The sequence below is a fragment of the Delphinapterus leucas genome, chromosome 7 (genome assembly GCF_059928025.1).
Source record: "Delphinapterus leucas isolate spDelLeu-1000000601 "Yukka" chromosome 7, BTC_Dleu_Yukka2, whole genome shotgun sequence".
NCBI lineage: Eukaryota > Metazoa > Chordata > Mammalia > Artiodactyla > Monodontidae > Delphinapterus > Delphinapterus leucas.
Window position 1 is genome coordinate 78076162 of NC_143135.1, and position 26560 is coordinate 78102721.

General features: G+C 36.9%; 1 protein-coding gene, 1 long non-coding RNA gene and 1 pseudogene across 3 annotated transcripts in view; 1 reads left to right on the top strand and 2 right to left on the bottom strand.

The window, feature by feature from the left end:
- Window positions 1–2944, bottom strand: part of LOC149748773 (uncharacterized) — a 34962-nt gene extending 32018 nt beyond the window's left edge. The window contains exons 1-2 of the long non-coding RNA XR_016393900.1: window positions 2859–2944; window positions 1624–1722 (exon numbers count right to left, since the gene is read on the bottom strand). This is a non-coding gene — a long non-coding RNA (uncharacterized LOC149748773). The remainder of the gene's footprint in view (window positions 1–1623; window positions 1723–2858) is intronic.
- A 43-nt stretch (window positions 2945–2987) lies between these two features.
- Window positions 2988–24300, bottom strand: LOC149748775 (N-acetylated-alpha-linked acidic dipeptidase 2-like). 2 transcript variants are annotated; one of them, XM_089915457.1, is made up of 7 exons: window positions 22802–24300; window positions 22005–22116; window positions 12143–12205; window positions 11182–11368; window positions 9967–10068; window positions 9136–9261; window positions 2988–7007 (listed from the first exon to the last, which is right to left on the bottom strand). In XM_089915457.1, exons 1-7 carry the CDS (start codon window positions 23277–23279, stop codon window positions 6810–6812), a joined length of 1266 nt encoding a protein of 421 aa, XP_089771583.1. In that variant the 5' UTR covers window positions 23280–24300; the 3' UTR covers window positions 2988–6809. The 2 variants fall into 2 exon arrangements, with proteins under 2 accessions (XP_089771583.1, XP_089771584.1); XM_089915458.1 differs by lacking the exon at window positions 12143–12205 and having other exon boundaries at window positions 22802–23509.
- Window positions 22917–26560, top strand: LOC149748776 (heterogeneous nuclear ribonucleoprotein A1-like; annotated as a pseudogene).

Sequence of the window (26560 nt, forward strand, 5' to 3'; positions counted from 1 at the left end):
AACTAATGCATTAAATAAAATTTTTACACATGTTCAGTTTATATTTGTATGAGAATTATGGTTTTACTTTAAAAAATCCTTTATGATTTTTGGAAGTCCCACTGAGATGTACATGGACTCTGCTTGAAGAACCAAGAATGGGCAGCTTAAAACCAGACATGTCTTCTTTTGGCTCTCAGATGTAAATCCCAAGCAGCAGTAGAATTTTAACTTTGCTGAAACTCTGTATCTCTAACTTAATTTTTTTCTACTGATTCTGTGTTTTGTTTATGTTTCTAGTTTGCTTACAGTAGGTAAATTATTCCCTATTTGTGGTAGCAATGTTTAAGAATTTAAGATTTCATGCCTTGTCATTTGGTAATCTCTGTAAATGGATCCATAGATTATCAAGATCTCTTTTGGGTGAGAAATTACATACATAGTCTTGTTTTTAGCAATTTAAAAAACAAATTTGTGTATCTGCCCATTTTGAGTTAAAATCATATAGGATTTTGTGCCCATGGTGAAGGTGAACAGTTTTTTGATATCTTAACCAAGTAAATGTTCTCTTTCTGAGTTTACTCTTGAACTGTGACTGAAGCTATATGTTTATTGATTTCTCTGTTTGTATGTTTCTGTTTATAAATCAGAAAGGTCTATATCTTTCATTGTGTGCCTCTAGAGAGTATTAATAATTAGACAATAAAGTCTTTTATATTGAAAGAACTCCATTCTAATTGAGAGATAGAGATAAATAAGCATATAAAAATATTTCTAAAATCCCCATAAAATAAAATTGAACTTCTAATACTTTAAAAGTTCAGAAATTTAAAAAAACTCTTACAGAAATTAAAAAACATTCTAAGAATACAATTTCACATTGTTAAAGTAAGTTGTTAGCAAACAAGACTGATTTAATCATTTTAGCTTAATATAAACAGCTATATTTTCTCTGATTTATCAGTGTTAAGTTTCCCTTCCTCTCTACATTTCAAGCAAATCAAAGTACGTAAAGTTCTGATCATGTCGTGATGTTCTGCAACTCGGTATAAGCTGTTCTCTGCCTCTGGCATTTCCTGCCTATCTTGATACAGTGGAAAACTATTTTTTCTGTAGAATTAAGCTCAATGAACACAGGTTCTGTGATCACTCCTCGAAGTGCTCTCATGGGTTAATAACAGTAATACCCAAAATGCTAAGTGTATTGAGCCTTACAGTAGTTACTTGCTTACCCATGTTAACTCATCTAACCCACCCACACAGGAAGGGATCAACAAAGCTTGGCTCCTTTCTCTCTTCTCTTTTACTCCTTCCCTCAAGTTAACCTAGTGCTTCACATGCATAGCATTTTGACAGTTATCTGAAAAACTTTAAAAGGTTAGGTGAAGAGGGAAGCTAAAATGTTAAACCTATAAGTCAAATGTAATTTTTGAGATTTACAAAACAAATGCTGTGATATCACTGTTGGAAGAAGAATTTAATACATCATTCCATAAGTAATTCTTAAGCAATATAAAATACTTATTCATTATGAAAAATGAGAAAAGGAAGATAAGCAAAATATACCTGGCAGAATATTTATCTTGACATTTTTCCATTAAACATGTAAACCTTTTTTAGAATACCAAAGTAACATAAAATTACCTGAAAGAATCATGCCCTATGAAGCCAGGCCCGATATTATAAATCACCTTAACACTTCCCTTCCACCTCTCATCTGGTGGAGCAGTTCCTCCCAAATAGCTGTCAAGAGAACACAAAAATGACAGATAAATGCTGAGCATCACCATTTCTTAGAAGAAATCATAAAGTGTGATGATGAGATATTTCACTCATTCATTTAACAAGTATATATTGAGGATTTACTAAGTGCCAGGTACTGTAAAATTTCCTTGCCTTGTGGAGCTTACATTCTAGTGAGAGAGCCATAACTGAGATAAATGAGGAAAATGTTTAATATATTACTGATAAGAGCCAAGGAGAGGAATTCCCTGGCGGTCCAGTGGTTAGGACTCGGCACTTTCACTGCCTGGGCCTGGGTTCAGTCCCAGGCCGGGGAACTAAGATCCCGCAAGCCCCACAGCATGGGCAAGAAAATAGAAAGAGCTAAGGAGAAAAAAGCCCAACCAAAATAGTGAGGGGAAATGGGAAGCATCAGCCTTTCTACTTTTGACTTTATTTACATAGGGAAGCATTAGGTCCAAGAAATCCTGAACATGTGAAATTCATGACTGTGTTAAAGAGAAGAAATTTCTAGAAAAGCTGCTGATTACATAGTAGCCACTCACAAAGCAATTACCAAATTGTATTGGTACATACATTAAACAAAATAGAAGTTAGGTGATTTGAAAAGCAACACAGTTATACAATACAATAATAACAAACGTTAATTGAATATCATATTATAGATACTTTATATACATGATCTCATCTACTTCTCATAATAACTCTGTCAGGGAGAAACTATTTCTGTCTTCATTTTACAGAGAAGGAAACTGAGTCAGAGAAAGATTGAGTAACTGGTATAAGTTCACACATCTGGTAAGTGGTAGACATTACCACATTTTTAAAATGCAGGTCAAATACAAATATCAAATGAAGATCTAAGAAAATCTAACTACTTGAAAAATCTCAAATCAGTATTTTTATCTTTGGACATAGTTTTGCTTTTGAGACTTTCATTTGTAGCAAACAAAGTAATGTTTTCTTATTATTTCTTAGTCATTAAACTGACTGCTCTTCTCTTACGGAAAAAAAAGATGTGGTCTGTTTTTCCAATTTCAGGAGTCATTCTGATACAAAACGTATTCGTTTTACAAGAGAAAATGGGCGTACTAGTGTAAAATATCTTATTCTCAAATCCAACTAGAAAACTATACCGTAATAATATTTCTGCATCATTATATCCAATGGGGTGTACAGGGATTTGAGGGATTCCCACTCCTTCTTCAACATCAAGTCTGAAGGTGTACTCTGCAAAAATCAATTGCATAAGAGGAAAACGATTGAAGAATCTGAGCAAGGGGTAGAAAGGAATTTCTTTTGTTACTATTGCAAATTAGCTATATGTTTGAAATGATATTCAAAATTTAAAGTTCCCCAAAAGTCAATTATTGTTTTATCTAATATGGTCTATTTAATTTGACAGTAAGAAATTAAATCATTTATACTTTAATATAAAATCAGTTATAGGGATTACAGACTCCCCAACTTGCTTTGACATTTCATGTAATTCTCTTGAATTTTACAAGAATATCTTATTTCCTCAAGGATATCTCAAATCCTTCTTAAAGAAGCTTCAGTTAACCAGATACCTGGAAAATGCGTCCCAGATTCTGAAACCAGAAAGAATTATAAAAAAAAAAAAATTAAAGGGAATTTATGAGATTTTGTGAATAAGCGATAAGGTTCTTACTCAAACAGTAACAATATTCTCCTTAAAGGAACATGAAAAGTATTGTCAGGCTTAAAACCTAATTGGGACTTTGGTTTTCAGCCAAAATAGAGTTCTCTAGAGCATTATTACCACCATCTTAGAAAAAAGGGAGGTTTCAGGACTTCCCTGGTAGTCCAGTAGTTAAGACTCCGAGTTCCCAACGCAGTGGGCCCAGGTTTGATCCCTGTCAGGGAACTAGATCCCATATGCCACAACGAAGATCCTGCATGCTGCAACTAAGACCCAGAGCAGCCAAATAAATAAATAAATAAATATTTTTTAAAAAGAAGAAGAAAAAAAGGAGGTTTCAAACAAGTGACATCAGATTCCACTTAAGAAAGTAAAAACAAAAAAAGAGCAAATAAAGCAAAAATAAGCAGGAGAAAGGATATACTAAACATCAGAGCAGAAATCTAAGAAATAGGAAACAGAAAAATGATGGAGATTATCAATGAAATCCAAAGCTGGTTCTCTGAGAAGATTAATAAAATTGATAAATCTCTAGCAAGACAAATCAGGAAAAGAAGAAAAAATATATAAATTGCTAATATCAGGAATAAAGACGAGAATAGCACTCCAGTACCTGCAGAAAAAGAGAGAGAAAGAGAAAGAGAGAGAATGTATTATGAACAACTCTAAACCCATAAATTTGACAACTTAGATGAAATGGACAAAATTCTTAAACAACACAAACTACCAAATCTCACTCAAGAATAAATAGGTAACCTAAACAGCCATATATCTATTAAAGAAATTGAATTTGTAGTTAAAAACGTTCCTACGCAAAAAACACAAGGCCCATATGGATTCACTGAAGGATTCTACAAACATTCACAGACAAAAATCAAACCCATTCTATATAAACACTTGCAGAAAAATGAAAAAGATGAAATAGTTCTTAACTCATTCCATGAAGCCAATGTTACTGTTACCAAGATGAGACAGAGATATTACAAGAAAATAAATTGATAGCAGTAAGGGATAAACAATATCCCTTATCACTAAAGACAGATTCTTAATAAAATTTTAGCAAAAATCCAATAATATACCAACACTATGAAAAGAATAATACATTGTGACCAAGTAGAGTCTGTCCCAGGATGTTGTGGTTTAACATTCAAAAATCAATCTGGGGAGTCCCCTGGTAGCTTAGTGGTTAGGATTCTGGACTTTCACTGCCATGGCCCAGGTTCAATACCTGGTTGCGGAACATCCTGCAAGCTGTGCAGCATGGCCAAAAAAAAAAAAAACACATCAATCTGTATAATTGAAAAAACATAAATATGAACAACGTAAGATCACTATAATAGATGCAGTAAAAGCATTTGACAATGGGCTTCTCTGGTGGCACAGTGGTTAAGAACCCACCCGCCAATGCAGGGGACGTGGGTCAAGCCCTGGCCCGGGAAGATCCCACATGCCATGGAGCAACTAAGCCCGTGTGCCACAACTACTGATCTTGTGCTCTAGAGCCTGTGAGCCACAACTACTGAAGCCTGCGCGCCTACAGCCCATGCTCTGCAACAAGAGAAGCTACTGCAATGAGAAGCCCACACACCACGAGGAAGAGTAACCCCAGCTCGCCACAACTAGAGAAAGCCCATGCATAGCACCGAAGACCCAACACAGTCAAAAATTTAAAAATTAAAAAAAGCATTTGTCAAAATCCAATACATACTGCCAGTGAAATGAGATAAATGTGCTAAGATAAAACTCGTAGCACTTTAGAAGTGAACTTCCTCAATCTGATAAAAAGAATCTATAAAAAATATACAGCTACTATTATACTTAACAGAGAAAGACTAGGACAGTCTTTGGGGCAGGAACATGGCAAGGATATCTGCTCTAACAACTTTTTTCAGCAATGTTCTAGAGGTACCAGACGCTACAATAAGAAAAGAAAATAAAAGGCACCCAGATTAGAAACAAAGAAATAAAACTGTCTTTATTTGCTGATGACATGATCATCTATGCAAAAACTCTGATAGAATCCACAAAAACCTAGTAGGATGAATTAGTTTAACAAGTTTTCATAATACAAGATCAATATATTTCTTCTAAAAATAAAATAACATGTCTATTTACTAGCAATGACCAACTGGAAATTGAAATTTAAAATGTAATTTAAAACAGCATAAAACTTTGACATTTTTATGGATAAATGTGAAAATAGACATGCATGGTCTGTACAGTGAAACTACAAACATGCTGAGAGAAAGTAAAGAATACCTAAGTAAATGGATAGTTGTGCCATATTCATGGATCAGAAGATTCAATATTTTTAAAATGTCAATTCTGCTCAAACTGATCTATAGGTTTAATTCAATCTCAAATCAACCTCCCAGGAGACTTTTTGGTAGAAATTGATAAGTTGGTTCTAAACTTCACATGGGAAGGACCTAGAATAGCTACGAAAACTTTGAAAAAGAATTGTAACTTGGAGGATGTACATATCTATTAGAACGTAGAAAAAGATTGACCATACTAAGTGTTGACAACGGTGTAGCAGCTGGAACACTCATACACTGCTGCTGCAATATCAAATGGTACAGCCAATTCGGAAAACAATTTGAAAATCATCTATCATATTATCCAGCTGTGCCACTTCTATGTATTTACTCAAGAGAAATAAAAACATATGTACATATAAAGACTTGCATACAACTGTTCATAGCAGCTTTATGTGTAATATCTCCAAAACTTAAAGCAATCCAAATTTCCAACAAAAAGTAAATGAATGAACAAACTGTAGAGTATCCATTCAATAGAATACCATTCAGCACAAAAAAAAAAAGAAATGAAATACTGACACAGACATCAACATAAATGAATCTCAAAATAACTGTACTGACAGAAAGCAAATCAATGATTTCCTAGGGATTGGCAGGGAGGGGGTAGGGTTGAGAGGAAGGCTTTACAAAAAGATGAGAGGAAACTTTTTTGGTTAATGGATATGTTCATTATCTTGATTGTGGATATGGTTATGCAGATGTCAAAACTTTTCACATTTCACATATTAAATAACACAAAAAACCCATTGGTATTTTAAAAAATAGAAATACGTGATCTACAGAAGAATAAAATCATTAGACAATTCAGAAACCCTAAGTTCTGGTTTGGCAAGAGTAATATTACTTTGGACATAAGAATCTGTGTTTCTGAACCTCTACTAAAGGTAGAGAGAGAATTGAACTGACCCCTTCCCCTCTCCATGTCCACACTTCATGAAAATTAAAAACTGAAATAAAAGGGAAATGCTTTTGAATTCCTAGCAATAGCAATCCAAAATATAATTGCACACAGTTTTAATGTTATTCTGTAGATGCTTGCTTGCTTTTATGCCTTCTATAAGGGCAAGTAATATTTTTGCAAAAATGAGTGGACCATAACAGGCTTATCTATTACCTTTAGCTGGATAGCCTGGAGGGAGCGGGTCACCAGCACCATTCAAGTTTAACACATTCCCTCTCTGGGCTGCAGTTCCAGGAAGGTTCCATCCTTTTGGGTATGGCTGTACCCCGGGGGCAGAGTAGTCAGCTGGATCTGAGTACAAGATGATTCCTTTGGCTCTTGCTAACATGGCATTTTTAACCTACAGGGGCAATGTGCAATCCATAATGTAGAAATGGAAAATGACTGATTTACAAATCTAAGAGCAAATCGATTTAATGACATAAGGAAATTTACACACTGTTTTATCATCACACTGTTACACATTCAGTTCTCTTTGCCTTGAATACAATTTCTGTCTTGGTAGACTTAACAACTCTCATTATTCAACATAACTCCAAACAAGTTATTGCCTTTTCTGTGAAGCATTCCTATTATCACTAAAACTGCAAACTTAATGTCGACCTTCTTGGTACGTCTTCTATATTTTGCATATAATTATATTACAAGATGGATTAAAGCATTATAAAATACGTTTTAAACATCTTTCTCCCCTACTAAATTGAGGCTGTTTTTGAGAATGGGACCCTATCTTACCCATTTTTAACTATCTACCCTCCAACATTTAGTACATCATAGAGTAAGCATGATGTAAATATTTGTGGAACTAAACTAATTTAAAATTCTACACAGGTGAAGTCCCTGGTGGTCCACTGTTAACACTCTGCAGTCTCACTGCAGAGGGCCCGGGTTCAATCCCTGGTTGGGGAGCTAAGATACCACAAGCCATGCCGTGTGGTCAAAAAATAAATAACATAATATAACATAAAACATAAAATTCTACACAGAACATAGTGTGTGAAACATTGCCCATAGTGTTCTGTAAACATTTTTTTCTAACAATTCAAACTGACCACAAATAGGAAAATCTCTCCTGTAAGATACTGAATTCTTTATTACCAAAAGTATTATAGCGAAAGATAGATAACTATCAGTCAACTTAAACACTTCCCAGTATTCAGAAAGCACTCGTTTATAATATTAGAAAGAGTGAAATCTGGCACAACTCAATGATGCCCATCAAACTTTTGAAATAATATACAATTGACCCTTGAACAATGCAGGGTTAATCCAAGAATAACTTATAGTTGGCCCTCTGTATCCGCCATTCCTCTGCATCTGCGGGTTTAACTAACGTCCAACCATGTAGTATTGTACTACTTATTATTGAAAAATACCCACGTATATGTGGACCCATGAAGTTCAAATCTGTGTTGTTCAAGAGTCAACTGTGCATTATGATTTAGTCATTCAACTCCTAGGAATGAATCTATATTACAAAAATCTTCACATGAATGTTCAAGTACATATGGACAAAGATGCCAACAATATAATTATTTGTAATAGTAGCAAATTTAAGACAAGCCAAGGATCTGTCAACAGAGCAATGGTTAAATAAACTGCTTATCAATTCTGTGAAATACTACATAGCCATCTAAAGTAATGAGGTATTTACTTGATAAGCAGTAACCAAGAAATTACTAAGTACCGGAAACTATCCTAAGCGCTTTCAAACCTAAAGTCGATTAATCCTACTGTGGATTCTAAGAGATTAGTGTTATTATTAGCACTCCTATTTCATATATGAGGAAACACTGGCACAGAGAGGTTAACTAACTTGCTCACAGGAAAAGATCTAGAGAATAGGGGGCCCAGACCAGATCAGAACCCAGGTTGTATGGATCTAGCTACCTATACTCTTAACCACTTTATTATACAGCTCTCAATGTGTTGACATGGAAGAATACCCTTGAGTTGTTATTGAGAGAAAAAATAAACTTATACAATATATAGTATCTAATGCCCTCTTTGTAAAAAAAAAATTATGTAATATGAGTATATGGAGAATACTCATATTCATATAATATATTCATATTTCATAGGCCTGGAAAGACCTGTTAAGATTGATTATGTCTGGGCAATGAAATTGAGTAATACATGGGAGATTTTCATTTTTTTAGGTTATATAGAATTTCTTCAATTAAATAAAAAATAACATGCTTTAGTAATAAAACTATTAAGAATAATTTCCCTTTCTAGATATGTGACGTAGCAAAAAAACAAACAAAAAACCTCAAAAATAAACCAGGATTATCTGTGCAACCATGAAAATAGCAAATTTACATATATATATATGTGTGTGTGTGTGTATATATATATATATATATATATATATAAAGCAATTTTGGAAACCATACTGCAAGCTGATCATTTATATTCACAGGTTATATCCTGTCTTTTTCCCTCTAGAAAAGCAAATAACACAATACTTTATTTCCTCTGAAGATTTTCCCATATCTTGCAATAACAATTTTTCCAGTGCAGTTGATATTCATCTCTCTTTCTAGTTTGAAAAAGTCTTCAGTACGAGCGTAGTTCACATATACAAGCTCCCCCTGTAGGAAAACAAAAATCAAACAAAATAAAAATACATAATACTGCTATAATTAAAGAGAAAACCAAAGAATAAGTTTGCTCCACAATACTGCATCATCAAAACTTATCTTTCCTGTCTTGGGCTTAATAAACAGATCCATGCTAATTCTGTAGAAGTTTTTAAAAATATTTCAGTATCCTGAAAGTTAAAAAAAAAAAAAAAGACAATATGTAAAACATTTTAGACAGTGTGCTCTGTCTTGAGGAAATTATTAGCATATCCTGAGCCATGGGAAATAGGATAAATAAAAGTAATTTTTAAAATCCTAACTATGTTTGATTTCCAACCATGGTATCAATTTAAGAATTTCTGTGGTATGATTTATAAATTCAGATCTATAAATCTATAACAAAGTCAGACTATGAACAAAGGAAAAAAGCTTGAAAACCATCTATTGTCATTACTGAATTAAAGACATGTTCAGCAGTTTCTTAATTATTTCAGAGAGTGGCATCTGCTTATGAGGGTCCAATTTTCATGTATTTATTTTCTTTATTTTTTTCTTTTTCTTTTTTAAAAATTATTTTTAGGAAGGCTGTATATAGCATCAAACCTCAAAGTATGAATTAGCATGTATGATCCACCTAATCTTGGTTTTAGTCCTCTACATAGGTTTCTTTGAAAAAGATTTAAAGAGTTGAATAAAAAATGTCTTTTATTTTACCTCTGGTGTGCCCTGCGGTGAAAAGGCATTATAGGGTGGTACAATATTTTTAACATTCTCATATCCATCTGGTGGTGGCTCATGGTATGATGTATTGAAAATCTAGCAAGAATTGAAACACGTGAAGTTAGAATTATTTCGGATTGCTATTAAGGAATAATGCATTTTGTGGGCAAAAGACCTAAATAGACACTTCTCCAAAGAAGACATACAGATGTCGAACAGACACAGGAAAAGATGCTCAACATTGCTAACCATCAGAGAAATGTAAATGGAAACCACAATGAGGTATCACCTCACAGTGGTAAGAATGGCTATCATCAAGAAGTCTACAAACAACATATGCTTGAAAAAACCATAATGGAAAAGAATGTAAAAAAAAGAATGTCTCTGTGTGTATAACTGAGTCACTTTGCTGTAAAGCAGAGATTGGCATAGCACTGTAAATCAACTATACTTCAAAAAAAATTAAAAAAAACAAATGCTGGAAAAGGTGTGGAGAAAAGGGAACCCCCCTACACTGTTAGTGGGAATGTAAATTGGTACAGCCACTATGGAGAACAGTATGGAGGTTCCTTAAAAAAACTAAAAATAGAGCTACTGTATGATTCAGCAATCCTACTCCTGGGCATATATCCAAAAAAGACAAAAACTCTAATTCAAAAAGGTACGTACACCCAAATGTTCACTATTTACAATAGCCAAGACATGGAGACAACCCAAGTGCCCATCAACAGACGGTTGTTTTAATAAGATGTGGTTTATATATACAATGGAATATTACTCAGCCATAAAGAAGAATGAAATTGCCATTTGCAGCAACATGGGTAGACCTAGAAAATATCATGCGAAGTGAAGTAAGTCAGAAAGAGGAAGACAAATATATGATATCACCTATATGTGGAATCTAAAAAATAATATAAGTGAATCTATATACAAAAGAGAAAGACTCACAGACATAGAAAATAAACTTATGATTACCAAAGAGGGAAGAGGAGGAGGGAGAAAATAGGAGTATGGGATTAACAGATACACACTACTATATATAAAGTAGATAAGCAACAAAGATTTACTGTATAACACAGGAAACAATATTCAATATCTTATAATAACCTATAATGGAAAATAATCTGAAAAAATATATATATATATTAAAAAAAACCTAAATCACTTTGCTACACACCTGAAAGTAACACAATATTGTAAAACAATCACCTCATTTCCATGTTCATCCGTGATTGATATGTAGTTGGCATTTGTCTCATTAGGGTAAGACAGGAGAACATCATAATGAACCAACTTGGCTGAATCCAGTCCAGATTTCTTCCACTGGGTTTGGATTTTCTTGGCCAGCAGCAAATTTTGTTCTGTTCCTGCCAGATGAGGTAGCTCTGTAAAAGAACTAAAATGAAAATAAAAGGAGGAGTTAAAGACTATATTCAGAAAATGTGCCTAAGAACTATTCTAGATGCATAACTCATATTTTAGGCATTGTTATCATTTCTATAACAGAGATATAAAAAACCCAGCTAGAGCTTTCTAGATATGCCAGTTTTTAAATATTTGTGTGTAACTGCAGTTTTCACACTATGTTCCCACAGAAAAGAGCACATCCCATGGTGAACACATTCAATCAGCAGAGGTGCGGGCATGAGAAAACATGCTGGAAGGATGGCATACCTCTACATCAGTGGTGCCAACTTCTTGCTGCTTAACAGGAAATGAGGACATTCTGAAAAACAGATCATAATGTTTGCCAGAGACCAGTTGGGCAGTCTTGTTAACATACACTTCTACTGCTGTTTTCATCCTATTGTACGCAGTTGTCTATTTATCTCATTGAAGCTAGAGTCCATGCATTTTTATTTGTATATTCCTTAATGCTCAGTACTTGCCTGTTACCCAGGAATTACACAATACAGGTTTGTTGAACTGAACTTGAGCAATGTTCTCTAGGTTCTGAGTCTAAATGATTTGGAACAGTCAAGTGACTTCACAAACATAGTTCTGAATGAAATTCACTTGGCTTGAGGTAAATAATATTTTAAAAGTTTCCCAAACCCTCTCCCTCCATAAGTAGGGTAATGATACTTTCGTAGATTGTGTTTTTAATCAACCATAGTACAACCAAAAAAGACAGACAGTAAAGAAAAACCAGTACTTATTGAAAACTTACTATATGCCAGGACCTGGACCAGGTATTTCACATGGGCTTTCTCCTTCAATCCTCACCACCCTTCTGCCATTGTCCCCGTTTTGCAAATAAGGAAACAGAGAGTAGTTAAATGCCTTGTCCATAATTTCCCAAGTATTAAATGCCAGGGCTGGCATCTGAAAGTTGCAGTTGTCTGACCTTGAGAAATTGTGTTATTTTTAAATCATTCATCTGATCATTTTGATCAACTGCTTTTAAAACCCTTCTACCTTCTACATTATAAAGTTCACACTAGGCATGGCATTTGTGCCCTTTTTCAAATAATCCACTGTTTCACCTTTCCAGCTTCATTTCCCACCACTCACCTTATAAACTTCTTCACTCTATATCATTTAATATGCTAATTGGTCTCCTAAAATGACCACCATTGTTAGCCTTTGCACAAGATCTCTCAGATATAAATATCATCCTATTTACATGAATCTCCCTGTATCACCACTGCTAGTCATTCACCTTCCCCACCTGTAGGCTATCAATCATCCATTAGGACTCTTCAAGCATATTCTCCTCTGTGAAGCTTTCCACTTCTATACCATTAAATCAAAGCTGCAAGTTACTGATATTTAATATTGTACAATATTTGTAAAACAATATTAATGTGTTTGTAGACAGAAGTTATTTTACATGCATAGTAAAACCACTGAGGCTAGGGATATTTAAAATTCTACTTCAGGGCTTCCCTGGTGGTGCAGTGGTTAAGAATCCACCTGCCAATGCAGGGGACATGGGTTCGATCCCTGGCCCGGGAAGATCCCACATGCCACGGAGCAACTAAGCCCGTGCGCCACAACTACTGAGCCGGTGCTCTACAGCCCACAAGCCAAAACCACTGAGCCCACGTGCCACAATTACTGAGCCCACATGCCACAACTACTGAAGCCCGCGGGCCTAGAGCCTGTGCTCCGCAACAAGAGAAGCCACGACAATGAGAAGACCGCACACCGCAACGAAGAGAGTATTCCCCGCTCACCGCAACTAGAGAAAGCCCGTGCTCAGCAACAAAGACCCAACACAGCCAAAAATAAAAACAAACAAATAAATAAATAAATTTATTTTAAAAATAAAATTCTACTTCATATAATTCATTATTGCTTTATTTTCTGTGGTGAGCAAATAATATTCTTACAATTAGCAAAAAAGTAAGTATATTTCCTTCATTTAAGATGGAGGATTAACCATGAAATTTTGCCTCCCATCTTTTAGGCAACCCACTGAAACGAAAGACAGAAGTGCAAAAAACAAAAAGCAACAGGGAATAACTTTACTGAATTTCTCCTTATGGTCCCAAGTGGGACACTGCAGCTCCAGACATCATATATTCATGCTGCAACATTCAGGAGAAGCAAGTACAAACAAGAACAGCTGTTTCCTCTTTTGTGTTTCTTTTAACAAAGGAAAACTTTTTGTAGAGGATCTCAGCTAAATTTGTCTCCCATTTCATCAGGCATAATAGGGTCATATACCCCTTCTCCAACTAAGCCTTGTCAGAAGGAAGTTATAATGATTGGATTATAGACCAGATTCTTGGGCTGGATGGAAGGTAACCCTCACTGAACACAGGTCCCCCTTAAGGAGTGCGAACATGAGCAGTTGAGGCTCTGTCAAAAAGGAAGTGGCTGGGGAGAAATCAACTTTTTCCCACTACATTAATCCCTTTAAACCAATCTTGAAACCTTCCTTTCCCTGGGAGACTCTTTCACTGGTCATAAATCTCTATTCTATCATAATCAATTCTATTTCCTCGGCCCGTTCCTGAATGTTTACTTGACTTCTTTGACTTAACTGGTTTCTTTGGGGGACCCTGCTCATGCTTCCACATACCTCAGGCCCAGATGATCATTGAGGAGGAGTCCTTCTTACTCTCCATGGGCTCTTTCAAATATTTTTCCTTTATCTTCTCTCAAAAATAACAACTCTTTTAAAACTCATACCAAAAGTCACCACCTACTATGCCTTCTAGGTGCTGTCAAAAATGTGGATCACTCCCTCTTCACTCACTAAAGTCTTGGGCTCCTAATTCAACGCATTTCACTCTACCTCGATTCTTGTCATCATTCTTGGTATGCAACTTCTGTCTTCAGTTGGATGTAAAGAAAAGAAAAGCCAACTCTAACAAGATGACATCATGCAAACTATTCATACATAACTTATCACCTTATGCTATATTATACATTAAAGCAAAGGAGAGAGAAAATAAAGACATACATTTTAATGTTTGGTCAAGAGCATCACCAAGTTTTGCTTCAGGCACCTCATGTACTGATAATTTTCTAGGTAATTTCTTCTGGACACTTTATGATATGCTGCAGACAGAGTTCAACAGTGTTTACATTTTACCTGGTCTTTTACACATTTTTATTTTGTTTTATTTTATTTATTTTTTTGGCCACTCTGAGCAGGACCATAGTTCCCTGACCAGGGATTGAACCCGGGCCACGGCAGTGAAAGCACTGAGTCCTAACCACTGGACCACCAGGGAATTCCCCACATTTTTAAATATAAGCATTCTGTCTTACTTGATAAGACAGTTTGGCTATTTTCATGTATTGCATGAGAAATATAGAATGAGTCTTTCTTCAAATGACATCCACCCTACCGCCTATAGATTCTTTTCCTATATCTCCAAACAAGCACCTCAAAACAGACATTTTGATTAAGCTTTCCTGATACCTGTGTGCCTCAGTCATAAATCAGCTCAAATTTCTAAGAAAGAGTATAGCTGTTTTCATTCCTCTACTTCAGCTTGCTATAGTTCCTCCATCAAAAGTAAGATCGAACTTTGTGATCACATCAAATCACAGGACAGATGGGGAGGAAATATACTACACCATGTGAACTTCACCTTGTTCATTTGATTCTAGGGTTTAATTGGAGTCTCAAAAGGAGAGAAAAGAATGCTGCAGAAAATTTTCAAGAAATAATGAACAGGGGATTTCCCTGGTGGTCCAGTGGGTAGGACCCCACACTCCCAGTGTGGGGGGCCCAGGTTCGATCCCTGGTTAGGGAACTAGCTCTCACATGCATGCAGCAACTGGGAGTTTGCGTGCACAACTAAGAAGTCCGCATGCTGCTACTAAAAGATCCTGCATGCCACAACTGAGACACGGAGCAGCCAACTAAATAAACAAAGAAACAAAAAAATAAATATTTCAAGAAAAAAAGAAAGAATGAACAAAAAGTAGTGCTCCTAAAGTAGTGAAAGACAAAAGTTTACAAAGTCAAAAAGCTCAGAGAGGACTTCCCTTGTGGTCCAGTGGTTAAGACTCCACGCTTCCACTGCAGGGGGCATGAGTTCAATCCCTGGTTGGGGAGCTAAGAACCCGCACGCCATGTGGTGCGGCCAAAAATAAAAGAATAAAAGCTCAGAGAGGGGCTTCCGTGGTGGCACAGTGATTGAGAGTCCACCTACCGACGCAGGGGACGTGGGTTCGTGCCCCGGTCCGGGAAGATCCCACGTGCCGCAGAGCGGCTGGGCCCGTGAGCCATGGCCACTGAGCCTGCGCGTCCGGAGCCTGTGCTCCGCAACGGGAGAGACCACAACAGTGAGGGGCCCGCGTACCGCAAAAAAAAAAAAAAGCTCAGCGAGTTAAATAGAATAAATTTGAAGAAAACTATGCCTAGGCACATATAAAAGTGCTGACAATTAAAGACAAAAATGATATATGTTATATAACTTAAATAACTGTGGCCTGCTCATCGGATGCCACTACCAGCCAGATGACAGTAAAAATATATATATTTAAAGCTCTGAAAGGAGAAAAAACAAGGTGATCTCAGAATTCTATATCCAAGAAAAATTTTCTTCAAGAATTAAGATGAAATAAATGTTTTATAGACAAAGGAAAACTAAGAGAATTTGTCAACACCAGACCCGACATTACAGGAAATGCTTAAGAAAGTTATTCAGACTAAATAGATATACCACAGGATAACCTAAATTTTCAGAAACAAATAAAGATACTGGAAGCAATAAAAAATAGTATTTTACATTTCTCAGATATTTAACTCTTAATTGCCTTTCAATAGGTATAACTGTTCAAAGAAAAAAATTATAACATAGTTTTGTGAGGTTTACATTGTATGTGTATATGATACTTTCAACAACTATCATATAAAGGACGATAGAAAGATGGTAAATGGACATACAGAAATGTGAGTTTTCTGCATTTCATGTTAAATGGTACAGTAGTAACTTTAAAAGTATAGTGAAATGTTAGACAAGTATAATGTCATCTCTAGAGTAACTACTAGAAAAGAAAAAAGAATCAGTGCAAAGAGGTATAGCCAAAAGATAAATTGAAATGAAATAAAATTTCAAATACTCTCCCCACTACCAAAAAAAAAAAAAAAAAAGCAGAAAATCAGAAGTAAAGGAACAGAAATAAAGGGAGCAAACAGAGAACAGTAAAGGGGTTGGCCTAAGTTTAACCATATCAAGTTACATTATATGTTACCAGACTAAATGTTCAAATTAAAAGGCACAGATTCCAAAATTAATAAAATAGCAAGTGGCGATTACATGCTCTCTATAGAAGGTACATTTTAAAAGTAACTGGATGGAAGAATACATATCATGCAAATGTAAGTATAAGAAAGCTGATGTGGCTTAACTTATACCAAATAAAATATGCTTAAATATAGAGATTATTACCAAAGATAAAGAACATTTCACAAAGATAAAAGGTTAGTTCTGTCTTGAAGACATAATATTAATGTGTATATGCCTAATAAATGAGTTTCATAATACATAATGCAAAAATTAACAGAATTAATGGGGAAAATAGACAATTTCACATTCCTGGAGGAGATTGTAACACTATTCTTGACAGAATTTGATCCCCCCCCAAAAAGTCAGTGAAGGGATAAAGGAATGACCATACTAATCCGCTAAAGCAGAAAACAAGAAAAGTTATATGATCATATAAATTGTTGCAGAAAAACTGAAACTGAGCAGGGCCCTACGGGCTTACAGGCACGGAGGCCTTTTTGTCTACCATTTCTTGTAGGCAAGACTCCAGTCTCCATGACCTTCCAACAGTTGCAAATCAAAGGAGGAGCAGCCAGGAAACCACCTGAGGCCCTGCACACACCCTGATCTTGTCAGCAACCCCACCCTTTTGAAACTCTGCAGAAGAAAGAAGAATGCAGGACTGTTACTGCCTTGATCCTTATCACATACCCCTGACCAGGAGACCTGACTATAAGACCTCTCCCTATCCCCCAGGGAGAGGGACACAGTTCCTGAGGTGCTAGCTTGCTGTGTTCCCCTCTTGGCCTGGCAAATAATAAAGCCACCCTTTCTTTCTCCTCCAGAACTCTGCCTCTGTATCTCATCTCAGCATTGAGGTACAGGGAGCCAAGATTTGGGGAGCAAAACCATTTTACAACTTCCAACTAAAGTGTGTCACTGGGCATCTGGCTCTACAAGGATTAGCTCAGCCACTGCATTTGCTGATCTCCAACACACTCTGAAAAGAATTCAGGGTGGAGATCAGGAATGAGATGCTCTATGCTCTGGGAAAAACTGGCAGAACAGGCCTTCAGATAGTTAGATATTTTCAGGAGAACATTTTATTTACCCAATTTCTTGTATCTTCTCATACATAGAAAAGCACTAAAATTATTAACGGAGATATCTGCTCCTTGTGACTAGCAGCAACCTTCTTGTTACTAGTAGCAACCGTGTACCAAGATGTGCACTTGATTGCATGCACCCCCTTCACTAAAATCATATATATATGGACCTGGACCTCCACTCATCTCCACCTCCACCTCTTGGGAGAAGTTCTGCAGAGCCTATCTGAGAGAATGTCTCCTGGGTATAGTCCTCTGTAAGTCCCCAAATAACCGAACTCACAGCTCTCTCATGTTGTGCTTTTTTTTTTCCAGTTGACACAATATTTAATACCCATTCATGATTTTAAAAAAAACAACAAACCTCTTAGCAATCTTGGAATAGAGGGACATTTCCATAAGTCAGTAAAGAATATCTACAAAAAATCTACATACAACATCACACTTAATGGGGAAACACTGAATGCTTTCCCACTAAGATCAGACATAGGGAAAGAATGTTTGCTCTCATCACTTTTACTCAATGCAGTACTGGAACTACAATCAGCACAGTGAGGACTATATACATATGGCATACAGTGTGAAAACAGAGGAATAAAATGGTCCCTATTTGAAGACGGCCTGATTTTCTACATAGAAAGTAAATCCTAATGAATCTACAAACACTCCTAGAACTAACACATGAGTTTGGACAAGCCACAGAATGCAAAATCAACAGTATTTCTATATAGTAGCAACAAACATGTGAAAACTGAAATTAAACACAATATGATTTTACATCTGCTGCAAAGAAAATGAAATACTTCAATATAAAGGTAACAATACATATACAAGATCTGCATCCTGAAAATTGCAAAATGTTGTTAAAGGAAGACCTAAATAATTGTAGAGACTTACCATAATCATGGATGGAAAGTCGAGACATAGTAAAACTGCAAAGTGCCCCTAAATTGCTCTGTAAGATTAAAGCAATTCTTATCAAAAGCTCATCAAGGATTTTTCTAGATATAGATATATTTATTCTATATTTTATATGAATAGGCAAATGATATAGAAAAATAAAGTGGGGTGAATCACCCTATGCATTGTTAAGGCTTACTACATAACTTCAGTAATCAAGACAACATGGTGCTGGCAGGGAGTAGACACAGAGATCAGCAGAGCATCAGAGAACTCAGAGACTCACACAGATATGCCCAAATGATTACTGACAAAGGAGCAAAAGCAATGGATAGCCTTTCAACAAATGGGGCTAGAGCAACTGGACATCTACAGGTAAAAAAAGAATGACCCTCAACCAAGCATTACACCTTATGCAAAAATTAGCTCTAAAATGAATCACAAAATATATTGTAAAATGTAAACTATAAAATTTGGGGGTAAAAAGAGGAGAAAAGGGATCTAGGGCTAGACAAAAAGTTCTTAGACATGAACCCAAGAGCGTGATCTATAGAATGAAAAATTGATAAATTAGACCTTATTAAAATTAAACACTTCTGATGTGCAAACAACCCAGTTAAGGTGTGAAAAGACAAATAACAGACTAGGAAAAATATCTGTACACCACAAAGCCAACAAAAGACTTGTATATAGAAAATATAAAGAACCCTCAAAGCTCAGTAGAAAAAAAAAAGTATACAAATAGTGAACAGGTCAAAGGCATGAACAGACATTTCACTGCAGATGGTATACAGATGGTGAATAAGCACAGGAAAAGATGTTCAATATCATTAGGTACTAGGGAATGCAAATTAAAACCATAATAAGGTATCTCTATGCACCTGTCAGAATGGGTAAAATTAAACAGAGTAAATAATTCCAATGAAAAATATAAAATGATATAGCCATCCTATAGTTTGGCAGATTCTTCAACAACTAAAAGTGTACTTTTCCTACAAACAAGCAATTTTCACTCGGGGGTATTTATCCCAGAAAAATGAAAACCTATGATTACATAAAAGCTGTACATGAATGTTAATGGCAGCTTTCTTCATAATAGCCAACAAGTGGAAGCAAAACAAATGTCCCTCAGTGGGTGAAAAGTTAAACTGTAGTACATCCCTGTGATGAATGAAGAGACTGAAAGACTCTTCCAAATTTATCTACAGATTCAATGCAATTTTAATCAAAGTTCCAGCAGGCTATTTTTTTGGTAAGAATTGAGAAGTTGATTCTAAAATTTACTTGGATATGCAAATGACTTAAAACAGTCAAAGCAATTTTTAAAAAGAAAAATTTGTAGGATTAACTCTACCTGATTTTCAGACTTACTATTAAGCTAGACTAAACCAGATAGTGTGGTACTGAGATATATAGATTAATAGATCAATAGAAGAAAATATAAAATAAAAAAAACAGGCCACAGGTTTATGGTCAAGTAATTTTGGACCAAGGACCAAGGCAATTCAACAGGGAGAGAAAAGTTTTTAAACAAATCTTGCAGGAATAATTAAATAATTGTATTTAAAAAACCATCAACTCTTACATCATACCACACACAAAAATTAACTTGAAGTGGATCATTGACCTAAATGTGCAAGCTAAAATTACAAAACTTCTAAAAAAAAAATATAAGAAAATCTTCACAACTTCTCATAGGCCTAGATAGGACATAGAGTATGAAACATAAGACAAAAACTGTTCAACTGGAGTTTATCGAAATTAAATATCTCTGCCCTTCAAAAACTCCACTAGGAAAACAAAAAAAAGCCAACCATAGAACAGAAGAAAATATTCACAAAAATGTCTGACAAAATAATGTATAAAGAAAGAACTCCTATACTCAATAATAAATCAAAACAATTTAAAAAGTTTCACAAAGTGAACAGAGACCCTATAAAACAAGATATACAAATGTCCAATAAGTGCATGAGAAGAGGGGTGGGATAGAGAGGTTGGGAGGGAGACGCAAGAGGGAGGAGATACGGGGATATATGTATAGCTGATTCACTTTGTTATACAGCAGAAACTAACACACCATTGTAAAGCAATTATACTCTAATAAAGATGTTAAAAAAAAAGAAAATGCAAATTAAAACCACAATGAGATACTAGTACACACCCACTAAAATGGTTAAAATGAAAACAACTGACAATACTAAGTTAGGAATGTAAAATGGTACAACCACTTTTGAAACCTGTTTGCCATTTTCTTAAAAAGTTAAACACGTGCTTATCATCCAACACAGCCATTCAAAAAGGAATGAAATCATATGTAAACATATGCTCATAGCAACTTTGTTCACAATAATGAAAAACTAAAAACAACCCGAGACCCATCAACTACATATTGGAGTCTCTCCATTCAATAGAATACTACTCAGCAATAAAAAGCAATAAACTACAGATACATGCAACAACCTGGATGAATTCCAAAATCATTCATTATGCTGAGTGAAAGACACAAAACAGCACATACTGTATGATTCTATTTATATAAAGTTCTAGAAAATATAAAGGAGTCCAAAGGAAGGGAGTTGAAGGGAGGAATAAACTGCAAAGGCATGATGTAAATTTTCTGTATCTTAATTGAGGAGGTGGTTTGCTGAGTATATTGTGCATCTGTCAATACTCTCAAATCGTAGGCGTTATATGGATGCAGTTTATTTTACGTAAATTATGATCCAATAAATTTTTTTTAATGATACTCCTTTGAAAGAGTCGGAATATAGAAATAAATGTCATAACTGCCTTCAAGGAATTCATAATCACTCCCCTGGATGAATGTCACTCCTCCTCTTGCCAAGAGACTGGTGGGTTTGCACTGATCCTTTTGCTTTCACTTTGTCCTACTTGTGTTACTTAAATTTGCAACACGGGATAAAGGTTTAATTTGTAGTGGACAGAATCTGAAACTTTAATCTCCTTTCCTCTAAATCAGAGTTGACAACCATCTTCCTCTTCCTGGCAGAATATGACATTTAAATAAAATTCCTGATTAAACCCAGGCACGGGGAACAAAGAATAACATTGAGTTGCAGTCCAAAGTACATGAAGTTGAAACATTCTTAATAAAGTAACCAGATACTTTTTCTGCAGATGAAGTTGGGGAAGAAAGGCTCCTTCAACATTCAAGTAGATTTGACTCCAAGAGTGGAATAAAGGAACATTTAAACTACCATGAATTAATGTGATATCATATAATTTCACACAAAGGTTACCCACATGAATAAAATCAGTTTGCATACAGTTCTCACTCTGCAATATTTTAAACACCATTTTTAAGATCAAGTATACAAAACAACCTTACCGAAGAAATGATTTAATATTTTCAGCTTTCATCTCAGACACCAGTTTCCACCTTAGATTTTGGTGAGTGTCCCCTGAAGTGGCTGTTTCTTTGAGAGGCTTACTAAGCCAGCCTGGGAGGAGAATACATACACATATGCATACTACATACACAAGAAATTGCTTTTGACTTTTATAAAAACTAGAAGCCAAAGGGGAAGAAGGAAAAAAAAAAAAACCCCTTACCTAAGAAACAGATCATGGTGAGCTTTACAAAAACTTCATACCAAATGCAGAAAACCTTCAGATTCTGATGTGTAACTTTGAGTTGGTTAAACGAGTTTTAGGTGAGGGCTATTCTTTTCATTTTCCCATGAGTTATGCATCAAGACACGGGTCTTTATCTTTCTTGTTCTCCCATAGGGGTTAAGTTCATAGCACAGTGCCTGACACACAGGGAGCATTTGACAAATATTTATGTAATAAATGATGACAGAAGGGCAGTTGAAAGTTTTGACCCATTAATGGTCTTGGAAATGAAGTCATCTTTTTGACCCCTGCGGATAGTGGCAACTCTAAATCGTCTTAACAACAGCCCTTAACAGTACCCTGAACTCAGCGAGCATTTAATGAATTTGAATTTCTGGCACACTTTATTAGGAAGGCCGAAATGCATTCCACTCAGTTTCCGGTTCGGCTGAAATTCTCGGAGCTCAGCCTGCCCGGCGCCCAGGGCGCAGCCCAGCTCTTCAGCCCCAGGCTCTACCGCTTTCCTCCGGGGAGGCTGGAGGGATCCGGGGAAGGGGTCGGTACACTTACCCACCATAAATCCACCCAGGAAAGATGCCAGCGCTGCAGCCAAGCACATCCAGAGGTATAGACGACCCCTGGGCTTGGCCATGGCTTCCTCGGGACTGAGCAGGAGGTGCCGGCTACCGGAGCGAGCCTCGGGAATGAGGGCGAACAGAGAGAGAGCGCCCGGGAACGCGGGGAACGCCCAGGTTGCGGCAGACCGTGGCCTCCGCTGACCTTCCTCAAAGCCCTGCCTCTGCTCTCCAGGTGGATCCAGAGGCGAATGGAAACCGGCCCCAAACTCCTGGCTCCTGCGATCTCCAGGGGGCCTCGAGGGGAGAGAGGAAGCCCTGCAGGAGGAGGACACATTCTGCTTGCTGTCAGGCAACTCCCATTCTGTTGATCCTGGACAAAGCCTGCGTTCGGGGGGACTACTGAAAATGTCCCTGCTTGTTCCCTGAAGAACTCTACTTACCAGCCTCATTCCAGGAGCTGCCAGATGCATTTAACTGCAGCTTTTTCTTCCCTGTTTATTGCCCTGCTGCCAGATTCTGACTAATTTATAACTGGTCACACTTGGGCAGCATTTCTGGTCCTGGCTGCTCTGTGATAACACATTAGTTTCTTAACCACATACAACCTCAAAACTGACGGGAGCTACGTTCGGTAGATTACTCCTTTCTGCTCGTGGACGCCGCCGAGTAAGCATCGTTGACGTCTCCCCCCACCTCCACTGCCGTCATGTCTAAGTCAGAGTCACCCAAAGAGCCCGAACAGCTGTGGAAGCTCTTCATCGGAGGTTTGAGCTTTGAAACAACCGATGAGAGTCTGAGGAGCCATTGTGAGCAGCGGGGAGCGCTCACAGATTGTGTGGTAATGAGGGATCCAAACACCAAGCGCTCCAGGGGCTTCGGGTTTGTCACATATGCCACTGTGGAGGAGGTGGATGCGGCCATGAATGCAAGGCCACACGAGGTGGATGGAAGAGTGGTGGAACCAAAGAGGGCCGTCTCAAGAGAAGATTCTCAAAGACCTGGTGCCCACTTAACTGTGAAAAAGATTTTTGTTGGTGGCATTAAAGAAGACACTGAAAAACATTATCTAAGAGATTATTTTGAACAGTGAGGGAAAATTGAAGTGATTGAAATCATGACTGATCGAGGCAGTGGCAAAAAGAGAGGCTTTGCTTTCGTAACCTTTGATGACCATGACTCTGTAGACAAGATTGTCATTCAGACACTGTGAATGGCCACAACTGTGAAGTAAGGAAAGCCCTATCTAAGCAAGAGATGGCTAGTGCCTCATCCAGCCAAAGAGGTCGAAGTGGTTCTGGAAACTTTGGTGGTGGTCGTGGAGGTGGTTTTGGTGGGAATGACAACTTTGGTCATGGAGGAAACTTCAGTGGTCAAGGTGGCTTTGGTGGCAGCAGTGGTGGTGGTGGATATGGTGGCAGTGGGGATGGCTGTAATGGATTTGGTAATGATGGAAGCAATTGTGGAGGTGGTGGAAGCTACGATGATTTTGGCAGTCACAACAATCAATCTTCAAATTTTGGACCCATGAAAGGAGGAAACTTTGGAGGCAGAAGTTCTGGCCCCTATGGTGGTAGAGGCCAATACTTTGCCAAACCCCAAAACCAAGGTGGCTATGGTGGTTCCAGTAGCAGCAGTAGCTATGGCAGTGGCAGAAGGTTTCGATTACTGCCAGGAAACAAAGCTTAGCAGGAGAGGAGAGCCAGAGAAGTGACAGGGAAGTTACAGGTGACAACAGATTTGTGAACTCAGCCACGCACAGTGGTGGCAGGGCCTAGCTGCTACAAAGAAGACACGTTTTAGACAATACTCATGTGTATGGGCAAAAAAACTTGAGGACTGTATTTGTGGCTAATTGTAATTTCGGTTTATTTGGCCTCACTGTGTATCAGGCACACGAACTTTTTTCAATAACAGTTATACCCCCAATCTTCACTGCATTGTCTGAGGCCCTGATAATCTTAGATAAGGCACTTTTCTTTGCTCCTAAAAAGTTGCCAGAAGGGTCTAATTTCTTTTTCTTGCACTGCAATTGTTGATAAATGTATTTGATGGTTTTTCCTTCAGAAATTTTGTAGAAGAAATATAGGTTTCTGATAACTGTCAGACCATACTACTGAACTGGGTAACAAATTACAGAGCTCTAATTGAAAAACTGATGGCTTCCTAAAACTGCTAACAGCAGATCAAGATCAACAAGAATCAATTACATTAATGATTGCATGAACTGATGAATATTATTATAATTTTTATGACTTTTTGTTTGAAATATTACTGGTTTTTTAATCTTTCATTTTCAGATATGAGGAAACCTTTCCTCTTGTGTAATGACATACAGCAATTTGGTAAATTGTACTTTTGTATAATACCTTTGTATTTACATAAAGTCACTAATAATCTGCTCTCCTTGTAACAGGGCACAATTGGAAACACTGTTTACATTAACAAGGCTTTGACTGGAAGGCAATATTTGAGAATATGCATTGAATCAGAAATGACCAGACAGCTTTAAGGAACTAAGATTGACTTTATGAAGCTATAAAGCCCCTTAGAAAACCAGCCTGGTACCTTGCTTACTTACAGTGTTCCCAGCAGCCTTACCAGGTGAGTAAGAATGGTCGCTTCCTGGCAGATGCAAGAACCTCAGGATATTTTGGGAACCTCAAGAAGAGAGAAATTCACCCAAATCTATAAGTATTACATGCAAGTGTGATGGCAAATACTTGGCCTGGCTTGCTGGCCTTGAGAGCTATTAAAACTTCAGTCTGGGTCTTCCCTGGTGGTCCAGTGGTTAAGACTCCATGCTTCCACTGCAGGGGGCACAGGTTTGATCCCTGGTTGGGGAAATAAGATCCTGCATGCTGTGCTGTGTGGCCAAAAAAAGAGCCTATGTGCTCAATTGCTATTCTTGCTAGACTTAAGTAAATAATCGGCCAATTTTAATGAAACTAAACTTATTTTGCAAACAAATTAGTTTTAATTTGGCTTTCGTTGGTAGAAATGAGAGTGATTTTAAAGAGAAAAAATTGCATTTCAGCAAAAACTCTAATACACAGTTATGAAAATTAGATTTGAGTTCTATCAATCATCTTTGAAGTTTTGTTCTTCCACCTAAAAACTGGACTGGGTTCTGAATTCTTCTAGTCTCCTCAAATATTCGGCAACAACTGTTCAAACTGATGTTTACAATTTTTCTCCCCCTTTTGACTTGGAATCATTTAGAACTAAAGCTGAACAACTTGATATAAACTTAAGAGAGATCACCACAATAGCCCATGTTTAGACAATCTCTGTGCCTGTCACTTTGTAAGCCACTCAGAAAGTTTACCTGAACACCTGATGACATCATCAGAGACATTTCAAACTACAAAAGATGCTTCAACCTTAAGATCTAGAAATCTTCTCCACTGGCAACTCTCAGGACTCAGACACTGGGTTTACAATTTGCTCCAACCATTAACCTTTGTTTTTCTTTTGTCTCCTTAGAAATGCATCTTATTAAATACCTGATTGCTTACACCCTATAGGGCTAACTTTGCGAGCCCACTTGCATCACTGCCTCCTGAAATGAGTAACTGATCTGACCTATTGTCAGAACTAAGAAACTGGCTCAGTGAGATAAAGCAACCTATCAACCCAACTTCTGGACTGTGAAATCTCTTAAAAGAAGTTTCAAAGGCAGGACTGTAGTAGAGCAAAATTTGCCACCTCAAAATGTCTCTTTGGCATGGGTACTATTTCTAGATGAAAATAA

What these genes read in the sequence shown, in the direction of transcription:
- LOC149748775 (XM_089915457.1), bottom strand. Translation starts at nt 23,279, where the DNA reads ATGCATCTGGCAGCTCCTGGAATGAGGCTGGTAAGTAGAGTTCTTCAG. An exon ending in CCTGGGTGGATTTATGGTGG is followed by an intron (nt 22,117 to 22,801) that starts GTAAGTGTACCG and finishes TTCTCCTCCCAG; the next exon opens with GCTGGCTTAGTAAGCCTCTC. An exon ending in AATATTAAATCATTTCTTCG is followed by an intron (nt 12,206 to 22,004) that starts GTAAGGTTGTTT and finishes GGACAATGGCAG; the next exon opens with AAGGGTGGTGAGGATTGAAG.